At 34.7% G+C, this 15,945-nt stretch overlaps 2 protein-coding genes across 4 annotated transcripts in view; one reads left to right on the top strand and one right to left on the bottom strand.

The window, feature by feature from the left end:
* The window catches only part of tprn (taperin), a 39,947-nt gene extending 29,831 nt beyond the window's left edge, over nucleotides 1-10,116 (top strand). The window contains exons 2-5 of one of the 3 annotated variants that reach the window (XR_013816280.1): nucleotides 1,413-1,611; nucleotides 2,223-2,338; nucleotides 5,281-6,059; nucleotides 7,913-10,116. Coding sequence is in view for 2 of the 3 variants with exons in the window: in XM_079813930.1 (XP_079670056.1) it covers nucleotides 1,413-1,611; nucleotides 2,223-2,338; nucleotides 5,281-5,343 (378 nt within the window). In the remaining variant the exon portion in view is untranslated. Of the gene's footprint in view, nucleotides 1-1,412; nucleotides 1,612-2,222; nucleotides 2,339-5,280 lie in introns of all 3 variants that reach the window. The other 2 variants (XM_079813930.1, XM_079813931.1) reach the window with 2 other exon arrangements.
* Nucleotides 10,064-15,816, bottom strand: ssna1 (Sjogren syndrome nuclear autoantigen 1). Its single transcript, XM_079813932.1, has 3 exons — nucleotides 15,507-15,816; nucleotides 13,499-13,698; nucleotides 10,064-10,556 (listed from the first exon to the last, which is right to left on the bottom strand). The coding sequence occupies exons 1-3, from the start codon at nucleotides 15,556-15,558 to the stop codon at nucleotides 10,461-10,463; spliced, it is 348 nt and encodes a 115-aa protein (XP_079670058.1). The 5' UTR covers nucleotides 15,559-15,816; the 3' UTR covers nucleotides 10,064-10,460.
* Between the last annotated feature and the right edge of the window lie 129 nt (nucleotides 15,817-15,945).

The following is a 15,945-nucleotide window of genomic DNA, read 5'->3' as shown; positions in this document are numbered from 1 at the left end:
ACATTTATGACCATGACAGACTTTGATTATCAGACAAGCCTAAATAAATCATAATAAGGAGTAAGAAATAAAGCAATAAGGAAACAATGTTGTCTTTAAATTTTTTGACACACCATTTCCCTTTCGTTTGCATTTTGTGCATAGTCAAAAATGCCTCCATTTGTTACCATAGATCCTTAGTGTAGATAAATATCAGGTGCACAGGCCTGGTAAAGTTTTGCTAAACAAATATTTGTTTTGGTCAGGACCTGCATTCAACCATATGTGTTTGGACACACCTCATACTGCATTATTTCTAATACAGTAATTTTAGGTTTCATTATTGCATTTTAGAATCATTTTAAAGTCCTCAAAACTGCAAAATAACAAATTGGAATTCTGATAATTATGTAGTGATTAAAAATGTTAAGGCAAGACACAGGTGAATAGGGTAAAAAAATAACTAATAGACATTACCATGCTTCCCCAGTTGATTATTTACTTTATTATTTACTTTTATTAAGAATTGCAAGTTTACAAGTTACAAGTTTTCTGAAATGTTTTTTTAAATATGCAAATGAGGCATTATCTAATTACATATGCACTCATTTGCATGCCTTTCTATAACAAACATTTGAACATTGGATAAAGCCAGGTTCAAACATTTGAACATTGGATAAAGCCAGGTTCAAAAATCTTTTTTTTTTTGTTCTTTTTTTTTTTTTTTTTACATATTAGAGTCAAATGTTTTTACAGAGGGGATTTTGTAAATCTCTTTTTATCACTCCATAAATAAGAAAATAGTCTGATTATTATTATTTTTATAAAATCAGGCAAATTAAATATGAACAAATCCCTCTGTAAACTTCAGAATATAGATAAAATATAATAAAACTGTAAAGTTTGGTGTATGTTAGTGCTACTGAAGTGGAGATTTGTGACTGCGGGAAAAAAAACTCATTTTGAGAAAACGGATATGTAATGTAATTGAAATTTACAGATGCAAATAGATAAAGTGCTATAAGTGTAAAAAGTGTATTTTAGGATGTTTTCTTTCCACTAGTCTGAGAAAAAAAAATAAAAAAACAGAAATATGCAAGAACTCAAAATTGACAGATGCATGAAAACAGTGTGTTTGCTTGTGGTGTCTCTCCTTATACAAATCAAAACTGTCCTATATTTTACCTCTTTCAAAGTCATCACACTTTGTCTAGATCACAGCTCTGAGCATTCCGGACTTCTCTCAAGTAACTTCATGAGGTGAAAACTATGATGTATTTAAATAGTATCGAAATAGTTCAGTTCACAGATATGCTGGACACTTCCTTCCTCCACTCTGTGGAAATCTTCATAATCACTTTTTTTGGAATTCTGAATTCGCAGATTCCGTGCAGAACTGAAACCTAACAAACTGTCCTCTGACTCCACCACAGTTAAAAATATCCTTCAACGAGTCCAGCCTACAGAGCACATTTGAATACCCCTCTGAGAACAGCGTGTGGGACAGCGGAGAGGAAGAGGAGGAAGGTGAGGAAAAAAGAGGAGAAGATGATGGAGGGATCATTGCAGGGAGGATAAGCATTCCTCGTGCCAGCTACACCAGCTCACCCACTCACTCAAACAACACCACGGGTTAGTAAGATGAGAAGAATGACAGGAAATGAATAGAATGAGAGGAAGGCACAGAAACCATGGATGAGGTGAACAGGAAATGGATCAGTTCACAACTTCACATACTATTTTTGTTCTATATTTCTTTTGGGATGCAACTCTTGGAATGATAAATAGGATGCAAATTGGGACCTGTTTCTTGCGGTCTTACAGGAAATGGGGTCAGTTTGATGAATCCATAGTAGAAATACAGAAAAATGATTCATGGTCAGTATTTTGGTTGCTTGTTAAAATGAATGAGCTGATCTCTCAGCGGTTAGAACAGACCAGCTTCATTGTTACAATAAAGCTTTAAATTTGAACAGTGTTGACACCTGCTGGTCAGTCATGAGCTGTTACATTTATTGCATTTGGGTAGTTGAAAAATAACATGGACATTTTTCAGAAAAAAATGACAAATTTGAACATTTTAAAAGAACATATATGTCAAGGTACAAGGGAAAGTGTATAATAACAATTACATAAATATAATTTTATAATAATGTCTAATATTTTTCGATGAAGTATATTTTCTGTGATTATTCTTCAGTCTGGATTGACATTGATTCATATCTTTCTTCTCGTGTCCTCAGATCTGTCCAATTACACACCCAAACACTCCATGGAGTTTAACGCCTGGCAAGAACACAAGCTCGATGAGTCTGCTCACCGGGGGGAAGACACTTCACAGAGTACAGAGGAGGTCATGGTAAAAAGAAAAAAGAAAACATACAGAGTTGAAGTGTAAAATGAATAGAAAATTGACCAGTGCCTGTCACTGGCCCAAGTGAAAATAGCCCTCCCTCAATTTTCTGTGGCTTCTATGGTTCTATTCACGGTTCAATACATGCTTGTGAATTGCGTTTTTTTCGGTTTCGCATTTAATTAATTATTTTTCTACAAATTCTATCATTTTCCTCCATCCCAATATACTGAACAACGCGACATACATTCACATCACACGTTAGTGGTAGAGTTATACTCACGGAACACTATAGATATTCACAATCACGGAAGTTCATTATTTGGGTGCGTTTTAAAGCCTTGCCGGTTTCATTCGCGTGCGCGGTTTTAACATGCGCTTTTCAGAGCGCGCGCACTAAAAGCCTGTCAAACACGTGATTATTGGACTAAGTAGTCGTCTTACTGCGCTAATACTGTCAAATACACACAAGGTTAACATAAACACAGTCGGTTATGTCTAAAGTGAAAGTAAAATCGCGTATATTAGATGCTCGCAGGTCTTAAATCGACAGCAGCGCAGCCTATAGTGAACACGCTGTCCTTAAAGGGACAGTTCACCTCTAAAATTATTAGGGCTGTAATCTCCCAGTCGATTAGTCGATTATTAGTCGATACGTTCTGGCTCGACCAAAATTCTGATTGGTCGATTTTTTGCCGCGTTCATTTCAGTAGTTTTGCCGCGTTCATTTCATCAGTTTTGCCGCGCCGCGTTCATTTCATCAGGTGGAAAGCACTAATTGCTAATGGGGGTGTTTTCAGAGCACCCCTGTTTCACATGTATCAGTCTGCCTTCAGAACACCCCCATTGTTTTCACTTCTTTTGGATTAGCCCAACCCACTGGCGAAGAGAAGTCTCTCGCTGGTCCTTTGTGTTTCATTCCCCGCTGGCTCAAACGCACGCCCATAGCGGTAAACTTGAGGAACGCTGATCTCAGCTGATCCTGTTTGAGCTGCACAGAGCGGCTGAAATTATACTGTCTGTCAGTTATTATAATACATATGACAAAAACAATTGTCTAAATTATGTTGCATATTCCTCAAAAGTTCTTGTGATGATATCTAGTTGACAACATATAGTACTATATTTTCGGAAATCATAGGCTATGATATTGTGCACGTGATGCAGCGCTGTCAGAGCCGACAGACTCGTGTCAGACTCATTTCAGTGCAAAATAATCAGGTCAAAAACTATTTAATATACTGCAAATAGCCTACTAGTTTTTTATGTTTATTTATAATTCATTTAGGCAGACAACAAGGCTACCAAGTACTTCGCACAGTGCGCAGCTAATTCATTTAACGTTTTTTTTTCCTAACGTCATTTTAGTCGATTTTTAGTCGAAAATTTCAGGACTTCAGTCGACCAAGATTTTCTTTGGTTGATTACAGCCCTAAAAATTATGTCATTATTTACTCACTCTAATATTGTTCCAAACCTGTATTCATTTCTCGATGACAGAATTTTCATTTTTGAGTGAAATATCCCTTTAATGTTAATACAACAACAAAAGACAAAGAGAAAATCACTCTTGACTGAAAAACTAATAAAGTAGCTAAGAATCAGTGTATATTTTATAGTGAAGTCTATGCAGTGTTTTATTTTTACATTCATTCATTCAATTTCATACTTAAATACTGCTGTACAGTTCTGAGCTGCCAGTGTAAATCTTTATATATATTTATTGTATATTATCCAATACACTAGGAATGTGTACAAGGGTTTTTTTTAAGTAACGTTTTAGGTTTAAGTAAGGTTTTTCAATTCTTTTAAGTAAAATAAAGAAAGAGTATTGCAATAAAAAAATAGTATTTTTTCTATTTAACCTCTTGCTGTTCCTGTCGCCTAAGAATAGAATAACAAAAAATGTATGTGACAAGCCATCAGAACCGAACCGAACCGAAAACCGTGGTTAAAAACCGAGGTATGTATTGAACCTTGGACTAACTGTATTGTTGCATCCCTAATAAATAAATAAATATACATATATATATATATATATATATATATATTAATATATGTATGTATGTATGCATATATATATATATATATATATATATATATATATATATATATATATATATATATATATATATATATATATATATATATATATATATATATATATATATATATATATATATATATATATATATATATATATATGTATGTATGCATATATATATATATATATATATATATATATATATATATATATATATATATATATATATATATATATATATATATATATATGCATACATACATACATGCATATATTAATTATTCAAACTTTTTAAGGTTTATTAAATAAAAAAACCTGAAAAAAAAAAAACTGTATTAAATGCTACAAGTGAATGTAGTATGCAAAATGGAAAATAATTTTGACATCCTACCAATATTTTTTAGCGTTTATGGGACTAATATGAACTAATATTAGTGATCAGAGATGTATTACTACTGAGGTATTTTTCTTTTACTGCTTGTTCGTAGCACAAACGAGTGTGAGACGAGTTACACACCAAAGTTTAATACTTAGGTTTATAGGTAACATACCCCTGAGCAACAGTTTAAGATGTTTATTTAGCAGTGATGCATTACATTCATCAAAGGTGACTGTAAAGACATTTATAATGTTACAATAGATTTCTGTTTCACATAAATACTGTTCTTTTGCAATTATTAATCAAAGAATCCTGAAATATGTTTAATATGAAACAACAATATGCCCCTGACAAAGTGTAAATTGCCCTGTAAAGAAACAAATGTCAAAATTATCATGCATTGCTTCATTTTGTTAACAACTGTAATCAAAGCAAATATTTACACCTATAATACACACAAGACACCCATTGAAATAAACCTATTGATTAACTTTAATGTCTTGTTTTTTTTCTTCTTTTCACCAGCTGACACCTGCTGATAGCTCCTCTCTGTCAGACTTCAGCAGTGAACCAGCCCTCTACTTCTAAACCTTCCAGACGTCGGGAAGATACGGGACCAACCACTGCCTGCCAGCACCAGCCTGGATGCAAAGAAAAAACTTCCAGAACAATGGGGACCAGTAGCAACCAGCACGTAAACATACATTTCGTATTCCGTGGTCGTACCCATCAGCGTCAACAGCAGGACTTTCCTCATCGCTGATCCACGTAGCGGATGTGTCACACATATCTGACCTATTGTTGCCACCGATTGCGATTGTGATGGACTCTGTTAACTTGGAAAATGGCTTGAATTTCACTCTTCCATCACATACATGCTCTATGTATGTAATACTCACCTCATGAAAGTGACCAAATTTCTAAAAGAGGGAAAGATGAAAGACTGTCCTTTAAATAGAGAAGGAAACCTGGGTGTGTGTAACAGGACTCCAGAAAGAAGACAATAAGGGGTGAAGCAACAAAAAAGTAAATAAGTGACTTGTTTATGTATGACTGGTGAAAGGGTGCCACAATCCTTGTTCTTTGTGATGTTTTTGTATGTGCATGTGTAGGTCTGTATTGACTCCCAAACTATAGAATTCGTCCACTTTAGTTTCATGTTTCCTTTTGTATGTCTGTGTTTCAAGGTAGACATTTCTGATGCGCAGACCGATATACTATACAGCTGAAATACTAACAACATTCTAGACCGGTTATATTGTTTTTAAAGAGCATCTCTTAATTGGTGAATTGAGTGAGCTGGGGCCCGTTTCAATAAGGAGGTTCAACCAACTCTGAGTTTAAACCTGAACTCTGAGTTGACTAACTCTGAGATTGGAAACTCTGAGTTTTGGGTTTCAGAACAGCTGAATTGAGGTAGTTCAATCAACTCTGAGTAGACTGACTCTGAGTTAAGCACATGCACTCCAACTATGAAAAGCCACGATCAATGGAGCTCAGAAATTATGATTCACCATGGCAACAGCACCCAACAAAAAGATGTTTGCATACTTCCGGGTCAATATGTAAGTTTAATTAAGTTTAATTTCCATGGTATCCAAAAGGCAAAAAAAGTATGTGGCAGCAGCTAAACATGAAAAATAAAAACATCATTCAATCAGGTAAAGCTTTAAGCATGAAATGTTCATGGGTGTAGGTTTAATGACTTTACAAACATTTGACATATTAATTAAATATTTTTCAGTGTCCAATGTGCAGCAGCTTTTCCCACATAGACCCAGACTGTGATGACGCGTCTTAATGGTCATCAATATCGTAAATCCTGCAACGTTTTTTGTATTTTCATTTTTATTTTTTATGTATGTACATTTATAATACTAATACTTTGTATTATATTACTTTTGCATCAAATTACAAAAAAACAAGTGACCGCTGTTGTGAGGGTGTTTCTAATAACGCGTCTATGGAAGTGATGGTGAAAAATAATATATTTCTCTCTTTTCACTTCCATCATCAATCTCATTCCATTTTTTCCCTCTTTTTGAAAGTTGTGAAATCACTATTTTGGAGTTTTTCTTTTGCTATTTGAGCAAATGGGGACACAAAAAAATATATTTAATGTATTCTCTCATTCACAGCTATACGAGTTAACCCAACTATGACGACTTCAGCTTCAGAAACCCAGAAATGTGAAAAGGGTCTATGCTCTTTTCACAGAATGAAATGTTCTCTAATCCCACCTGTTACATTTATTAATGAGGGTAATGACATTAATATTTTACTTCTACTCAGGCCAGCCAAACACCAGCACCACTGACAGATGAAGAGGAGATGGAGGAAGAATATTAACATCCAACAGGAAAAAGAATGGAGTTTTTGTAGGAAATAAATGTGACCCAAAAAATTGGTCAGCTGTGGTGGTAGTTACGGCATATATCTCGTACTACCATCTGGCAGCATCCTTCCATTCCATACAGTAATCCGTTTTCAGAAAGTGTGATGATGGGAATATGAGTGTCATCAATGCGTCCAACTACTGGAAATCCTAAAGGAAATTCAAATTATTAGGTTACTTCTAGAGGTTTATCAAGTGAACGTCAGGATCCTGTATAAAAGGACATGCCATTTTTGTCACTTTGACAGTGTCCTCATAATGAAAATATAAGCAATGAATGAATGTTCCTCCACTGCAAAGAATGCTTTTCTTACTATGTATTTTTGTCAAGTGGCAGATCATTTAATTTGTTTTAAGTGAACTTCGCTTAGTTTAGATTTAGATTAAATTTATATTTCTTTATATTTGTACTTGAAATATGACCAAAATACTCAGTAAGAAAAGCATTTGTGGCATTTGAATGAATGAATTAAGTATTTAAACACTGTTGGCACTTTAAAACGGGGAGGAGACTGAAAGAAACTCTGGGTTTACCGAAGAAAACCTGCTCCTGACCAGGTTAGGTTCACAGAGTAAGTTACCCTGGTAACTGACTCTGAGTAGAAGTTACCTCTCTTTTAGAAACGGGCTTGACTTACCCTGCTTTCTCGGGTTTGACATACCTCCCATTCTGAAACTGAAAACTCAGAGTTTCCCTTATTTCAGGGTTAACATACTCAGAGTTTTCACTTAACCTCCTTTCTGAAACGGGCCCCTGGTAAGCACATTTTATTTTGCTTTTTCATGGTAAAAGAATTTACTGATTACACAAATATACACAAAAACAATTGGTCATGATTTGGATTACAAATGCAATCATAAATCAATCCTGTGAAGACATGCCCAGGTTACATTTGACCCCAAAATAAAAATATATATATTTTAAAAGAAAAAAATATTTAAAATGATGCCTGTTTTTAGTACCATCATTATTTCCATGACATGTACGCATGTTTTCCTCCTAAATTCTCTTTACCGTTATACATGTGAGTTTCCCCACCCCCCATTATTCTCAATAGTGATCATAATCTAGTACTTTTACTGCATTTCAGTAAAAAACATGGCAATATATTATTGAAATACATTTTTATTGTATTATTATTACAGTAATGACAATTTCGCTGGGACTTGACGGATTCCTAATTATTTGCCTCCTAATAATCCTTTTTAATACTGTTTAAGCAAAATATAATGTATCTGTTTATTTATTTTTTTTTTCTTTTGGGATGAAATATAACCTGGAAATGTTGTTGACAGGTTTCGGGAGATTTATGATCTGAGAAATTATTACTGTGGCATTGACCTACAGGTGTTTTAGTATGCCATTTTAAGCACAGTGTTACCAACTGGTGCATCAGTTTATCAATAATCATGCTCAAGTTTATATCCTTATGTGTTCTGAACTGGACATTCTTGCATTCTGAACTGGACATCTACGCTGTAAGCATGGGCCATGTGTGTGTGCGAAACATGAAGACTACATACACACAATGCCAACTGACTTGAGTGTGTCATGTCTGTTAAATGGCTTTGGCATATCTGTTCATGTGTCTCCTCAGCCTTTCCGACCAGTATTGGTGTATAGTTTGTACACTCCAGGATTAAGTTTTCATAATTTATTTAATTACTTGGACCACTTTTTCATATTTTTAGTAAAATGGGCAAACAGTAGTACTGAGATGCTTCAAGATAATTATTTTTTGATGATTTGACATCATGTACAAAATTACATGAGTGTTGATAAGACAGCTTACATCTTAGTCCTATGCTTTTGTATTCATTCATTTGCACTGTCCTCGTTTTTGCTTTATTTTGCACCTGATGCAGTCAAGTTTTGAGAGCCAGAAGCTTCTCTCTTGGTTGGAATAATGCCTTTTAGGAATCTAAAATCACTTTCATTTTGTAATTTATTTTATGAAATGTATCATCTGTGTTCACTGGGAGCATAACATTGACTACAAATAACTAAACATATACTACCTTTTAAATGTTGTGCGGTCAATAAAATTTTTGAAAGAATGTAAAACTTTTATTCAACAAGGATGCATTAAATTGATCAGAAGTGACAGTAAAGACTTTTACGTTGTTAAAAAAAAACCTATTTCAAATAAATGCTGCTCTTTTGAACTTTCTATTCATCAAAGAATCCGGAAAAAGAATCACTTTTCCCTCAAAAATATTAACTGTTTTGAAAAGTAGATGTTACTTGAGCACCAAATCAGCATATTAGAATTATTTCTGAAGGGATCAGGTGACACTGATAATGGTTGCTGAAATTTTTTATTTTTTATTTATTTTTTTAATCCAATAAATGTAGCCTTGCTGAGCATGAGACTTCCTTCAAAAAAATTTTTTTTACTGACCCCAGACTTTTGAATAGTAGTATATTTGAGTCAGATACTTAAAAAAAAAACTTTTGCTGCCCATCTGAACAAAACCTTTGAACCCATGATTTTTCATATATCACATCAAGGCAAATTTTATTTAGGAGAAAACTTGGAAATAAGGCTATTTCACCAAGTGTTAGAATTCAACCAAATCTTACATTCTAGTTCTGCAGTATGTCACTTTAGCACTCGCTTGCCATCCCAGTCTACAGTAGATCCTCCAGATGTTCTTAGCAAACATTAAATATTATTGAGGGATGTATATTAGGCATTTAGAGGGTTGGGAACTATTGCTTTTGTGTCTTACAAAATGTAATGCAACTTCAAGTGTTTCATTAGTTCCTGTAACTCCAATCAAGCTGCTCATTGCTCTGGTGGTTAATGTACTTTTTGTCAAATGTACTAGTTTGTCAAACATTTTTCTCATTCTTTCTGTTTTCTGCATCAAGAGAATATTAAATGTACATTTTGGTTTTGATGAACTCGGAAGGGGAAAAAAATGTCAAACACAAGGAAATGTTCAATAAACAGATGAAGGCTAAGGAGTTTTCACACTATCTTGGGATATAATTTACTAACATTTATTTACATATAGAAATTTCCTTTATAGCCCTTTACAAATCTTTCGTATTCCTTTATTAAAACATTACATTTAAATAAAATAATTGCATTAAACACTAATCATATCAAAACATGACAAATCTATACACTTTACATACACAGCTTCTTGATAGGAATGAGACGTTACATTCTGATGTTGTGTGGTGATTAAAAGAGGGAATGTTGGTAAAGATGAAAGAAGAAGAAGAGGAAGAATAAAGAGAGGAGATGAACTGAATATAGACAAATGAAAGGACTGAGTGAATGGGAAAATTCAGTATTTATCAATGATCTTTGCTGCTTCTTGGTTCAGTGGCTTTGGTCAGATTCCCAGTTTCCTTCTTCAAAACGCTCAACAGTGTCTGAGAGCTTTCAAGAATCTGAGAAAGACAGAGAAGGGATTTATTCAAACCATAAAAACACACATTTTCTTTGTGTAACTACACTATATTGCCAAAAGAGGGACAGCCCTCCAAATCATTGAATTCAGGTGTTCCAATTACTTCCATGGCCACAGGTGTATAAAATCAAGCACCTAGGCATGCAGACTGCTTCTACAATCATTTGTGAAAGAATGTGTCGCTCTCAGTGAATTCAAGTGTGGTACCGTGATAGGTTGCCACCTGTGCAATGAGTCCATTCGTGAAATTTCCTCACTACTAAATATTCCACAGACAACTGTTTGTGGTATTATAACAAAGTGGAAGCAATTGGTAACAACAGCAACTCAGCCACGAAGTGGTAGGCCACGTAAAATCACAGGTCAGTGTCGCATGCTGAGGCGCACAGTGTGCAGAAGTCGCAAACTTTCTGCAGAGTCAATAGCCACAGACCTCCAAACTTCGTGTGGCCTTAAGATTAGCTCAAGAACAGTGCGCAGAGAGCTTCATGGAATGGGTTTCCATGGCCGAGCAGCTGCATCCAAGCCTTACATCACTGAGTGCAATACAAAGCGTCGCCACTGGACTCTAGAGCACTGGAGACGTGTTCTCTGGAGTGACGAATCACGCTTCTCTGTCTGCCAATCTGATGGACAAGTTTGGGTTTGGCGGTTGCCAGGAGAACGGTACTTGCCTGACTGCATTGTGCCAAGTGTAAAGTTTGGTGGAGGGGGGATTCTGGTGTGGGGTTGTTTTTAAGGGGTTTGGCTTGGCCCTTAATGCTTCAGCATGCCAAGACATTTTGTTTAATTTCATGTTCCCAACTTTGTGGGAACAGTTTGGGGATATCTGGTTCATGTGCACGTAAAGGCAGGCTTCCCAAAATGTTTAGCAATATAGTGCATCTAACCTCTGCATGTTGACCTACTTCTTTGGTTGGCTCCGCTTTATCATTCAGATTAATTCGTCTGAAATATGGTGGCTATTCACACACAGGCATTATTACTTTAAAATTACTGCTAAAAGGGTTTATACTGGTTTTATCAAGGTCAAATTAAGACGTTTTCACAACCTTTTTTAGATCAGGTAAAGAAAATTGAATACGTCAATATGTTCCTTTAATGTAAATGTTGTATTAGCAACACTACAGAGTTTAAAAATACAACTTCCAACAGATATCCATTATTTTTTTCATATATTTTAGGGGGAAAAAACTATCTTGAATACCTCTGCTCTCAACCACTAGCATATGGCCATAGATTTTACTGTATCTTCTGATCACATTGAAAAAAAAATTTCAATGTGATTTTTTTTCAGTATTTTTGTCTTGTTTTCCAGAACAATTATACTAAGATTCTTAAAATCAAGATGCAATTTACTGTAGGTAAAAAAATGACATGGAATATGAAGTCTTGTTTTCTATTAAATTAATGAAAATGGAGTATATGCTTAAAACAAGAACAAATATCTGCCATAGATCTCAGAAAAATTTACATAATTCAAAGGGACGTTTTCATAACTCATTGACAGTTGTGTGTTCTTGTTTTAAGATTAAACTTGCTTTTTTTCCCTAGGCTTTATTTTACATTTGTATCTCAAGTAAATGCATCAAATATGTTTAGAGATTTGTATTGGAAAACAGGAACCATAATGAGGAAGATATTAATTTTCTGCAATGCATGCAACATTTAATGCCATAACTTCATGAATTTAAGGCTTTGATTTAACACCTTAAAAAGGATAGTTCGCGCAAATTTTTTTTAGGCCACTTCCATTATAATGCTTGGAAAATCCAGGATATTTTTTTATATAACTCAGATTGTTTTCGTGACGTCTGAAAGAAGATATAAACACATAGGATGGCTTCAGGATGAGTAAATCATGGGCTAATTTTAATTTTTGGGTGAACTATCTCTTTAATTTGTGTAAGGGGAATTAAGACTTTAAGATCTGCAGAAACCCTGGGGAAAAAAATCAGCCAAAATAATATATGTATAAAGAAAATATATTAGCATTATATACTATGCTCAAAATTAGCTGATTTGAAGTAAACAAAAAATAAATAACAAAAAACCTTTCAGTATTATCAATGTTGAAATTGCATATTCTTATTAGCCATATTTTCATGATACAATTGTTTTTAGAATTCCCAGATGAATATAAAGTTTGAAACCGATTTGGAAACACTTTACTTGGTAAAAAAATCTTACTGACCCCAAACTTTTGATCAGTGGTGTACATATATAGTGTGTAAATATATTAAACTAAAGTACAAGACAAATTTTATCAGCCATCCTGCTAGATATCCGATATTGACATTAGCACTGCACATTGGAGGGAAAGAACCCTTACAGTGGTTGAATAATAAACAAATGTTTTCATGATGAAAACACAATACAATATTTATCAGCCAACATTTGGCCATGTTGAGACCATATCAGCTAATAATTATGCTTGGCCAACATAACAGCCTTGTTATAAATTTAAATAATTCACTTAATTTTATAAATGTTTTGCAAGTTTCATTTAAGATACTGCCACTTGGCACACTGTAAAAAAAATATTGCTGGTTTAACTTAAAAAAGTAAGAAACCTGGTTGCCTTCATTTTGAGTTCATTGAAATAAAAATTGAGTTGATACAATGAGAAACTCAGAACCACATAAATAAATAAACAAAATGTTGCATTAAATCATGAAAATAGAACAATTTGAAATGAAACACACAACTACGCAATATGCTTACAAAATCTTTTAATAATATTTGAATAAAGGGTGATGTCGATTCTCAAATGTTCATTGTATTAACGAATCAATGAACTCAATTTTAAGGCAACCAGGTAACTTACTTTATTATGGTTTATTTAAGCTAGTTGTTGATTTTTCTGGTCACTCTTCATGAAGACAACATGAAATATTAAAAACAGGTTGATTGTGTCCTTACCTTCATGTACGCAGCCTCTGTCTCTGCGATGGTTCGGTCAAAGTCAGCGCGGGCACTGAGGCGGCGTGCTAGGCTCTCGTTCACTCGACTCAGCTTCTCTGTCAGCACACGGATGTCATGCTGGAGACGAGTTTTCTCTGATTCCTCCTGCTGGATCAACCGGTTCAGATCTTCTCTTTTAGAGCACAGTTCCTCTATACCTGCAATAGATAAGGAGGATGAAAAGGGCCAGTTCTTTTTTTTTTAAAAAAGGCAGTGCTAGGCACATCTAAAATATGTTTCATCAGTGTTTTATTTGTGTTTCTTTACATTCATGTTGTGATAACTGAGAGGGAGTGTAAGTTGCTGATGAGGGCTTGCTCAGCAGTTCTTCCTGCTGATTTGTGCAATAAAGAACAGGGGCCAGATTCACGAAATCTTCTTAAGAAAGAAGGTAAGAAAATTCTAAGAAGTTCATAAGAATATTCCTAAGTGCAATTCTTAAGTTGTTATGAAATATTTTCCCGTAGATATCATAAGTGTGCAGACTATTTTCGTCTTGACTGGAGTTAATCACTCGGTGTCGAGTTTTTAATGCGCTGTGTCATTAAAATCGTTTTTAAAAAAAGAGCCTGTCTCAGGATGCAGCAGTCTTTCCCATTCATTTGCGCTCAGTCTTTCTTGCGCTCTCTACGGTATCTGTGTGTGTTGTGCTGAGTGAACGCATCATACGTGTAAAAGATCGATCTGTGTCACTTCACGAGTACTCGTTCATATTCATGGTACTATTAGTAATAAATATTATATATAGCTAGTTACTGTTTTGTTGTAATGATTAATATTTGAAACACCCCAAATTAATTAAACATCTTACATTTGGGCTTTAAGATTCTGGGAAATTACAGTGGCATTGACCTACAGGTGTTTTAGTATGCCATTTTAACTGGCCCCCTCAAAGTCCGGACCTCAACCCCATCAGCACATTATTGTACATTCAAAGGAAAGCCTTTGGCTTTAGTTGCAGGAGGCATGGGATACCATTAGTGTTAAAGTTCTCATAGAAAATATTTTGACATTATCCCAGAGAGATGTGCTGTTGCTGTAACTGCTGCAAAAGGTGGACACAAGTTAAAAGTGGATAGAAATAGTACAACTAAATCTGATATTTGATGGTCAGAGCAACCATCTGCATGTTTCATGAACATTATGAAAAGAAATCATGTTTTGGAGGCAAAAAAGGTCAATATTTTCAGTTCGGTCAGGTGTTCCAGTAATTTTGGCCACCACTGTATACAACCAAAAAGTTTAAAACTACAACACCAATCTGAAACGAAATGTTAAGGTGAACATAGAAACCCTTTTGATACATAACTAAACTTTTGATCAATTTGCCCCAAAAAGTATTTGGACATGAAGTAAAAGAAATAAATTATCCCCAAGAGGAACATTTTGCTAATTTAGTTATATAGTCATTTTAAATAACAATACTACAACAGGTAAACGGTTCAAAATAAAGAATAAACATTTTGTGGCACTTTCTGCTTGTCAAATGTGAATCATGTTCTTTGATGAACTACACCTGTGGTTGCTCTGCTGGACACCTGTGTAAATTGAGGAAAACTGACTTCATATCAGTGGTTTGATGTTTTAATATTTAATGCAATGACACTGACATACAGGTGTCCAAATACTTTTTAAGGCTGAATGTAATATAATAGATTCTGTTTCTCCAGGAAGCTTCAAATGAGATCATAGTGATTTCTCTCACAAACGCTTAGAGATGTCTCCTTTGCTAAAAGCAAACAGTTGTTCTGTCTGGGAAATGACAAAAGCACAGGTTGGAAATGCAGGTAACTTATTGGTGTCACGCTAGTCTTCTAATCACTTCTAAGCTAGTTTAATGACTGCAAATAGCATTCAAGTTCCTTCTACCCATCACGAGTATAAGTTATACAAGTAAAGAAAACCATATGAAACATGTATGTTCCCCTGACAGCAAAATGATACATCTGGGTCGATGGTTACTTACATTTGACAAGCTCATTGTTGTAGGTTTGCAGCGCAGCTCCTTGCTGGGTCATTCTGATTAGCAGGTTAGCTCGCTAACTACAAGAAAAGGCCTGCCTGCACTCGTTTTATCACTAAAAGCGTTTCATGCAGTGAAGTCAGTCAGTTAGTTGTACCTTTTGTTTTAAACTGTTTCTGGAATCCGCAAGCCACACACTTTACCGCGCGTTAAATGGTGCAAATCTGAGAGGGGAGTAACTTTAAAGAAAACATTCCAGAAGCGGTAAAGTCAAGTCTCCCTCCTGTTTCCATGGGAACGCTCAAGAAGCGTCAGTACAACAGTTTCCGTAGACTTTTATTTTAGAATTTAAAATAGTGTTGCATTAAAAATATTTTCCTGATTACGAAAAAACAAAACAAATACAAAAACAAAAAACAATAAAGTCAGAACATAAAAATGA

This window comes from Gobio gobio (genome assembly GCF_949357685.1).
Source record: "Gobio gobio genome assembly, chromosome: 4".
Taxonomy (NCBI): domain Eukaryota; kingdom Metazoa; phylum Chordata; class Actinopteri; order Cypriniformes; family Gobionidae; genus Gobio; species Gobio gobio.
The sequence above is the reverse complement of the archived record's forward strand: the minus strand, read 5'-3'. Positions and strand labels throughout refer to the sequence as shown.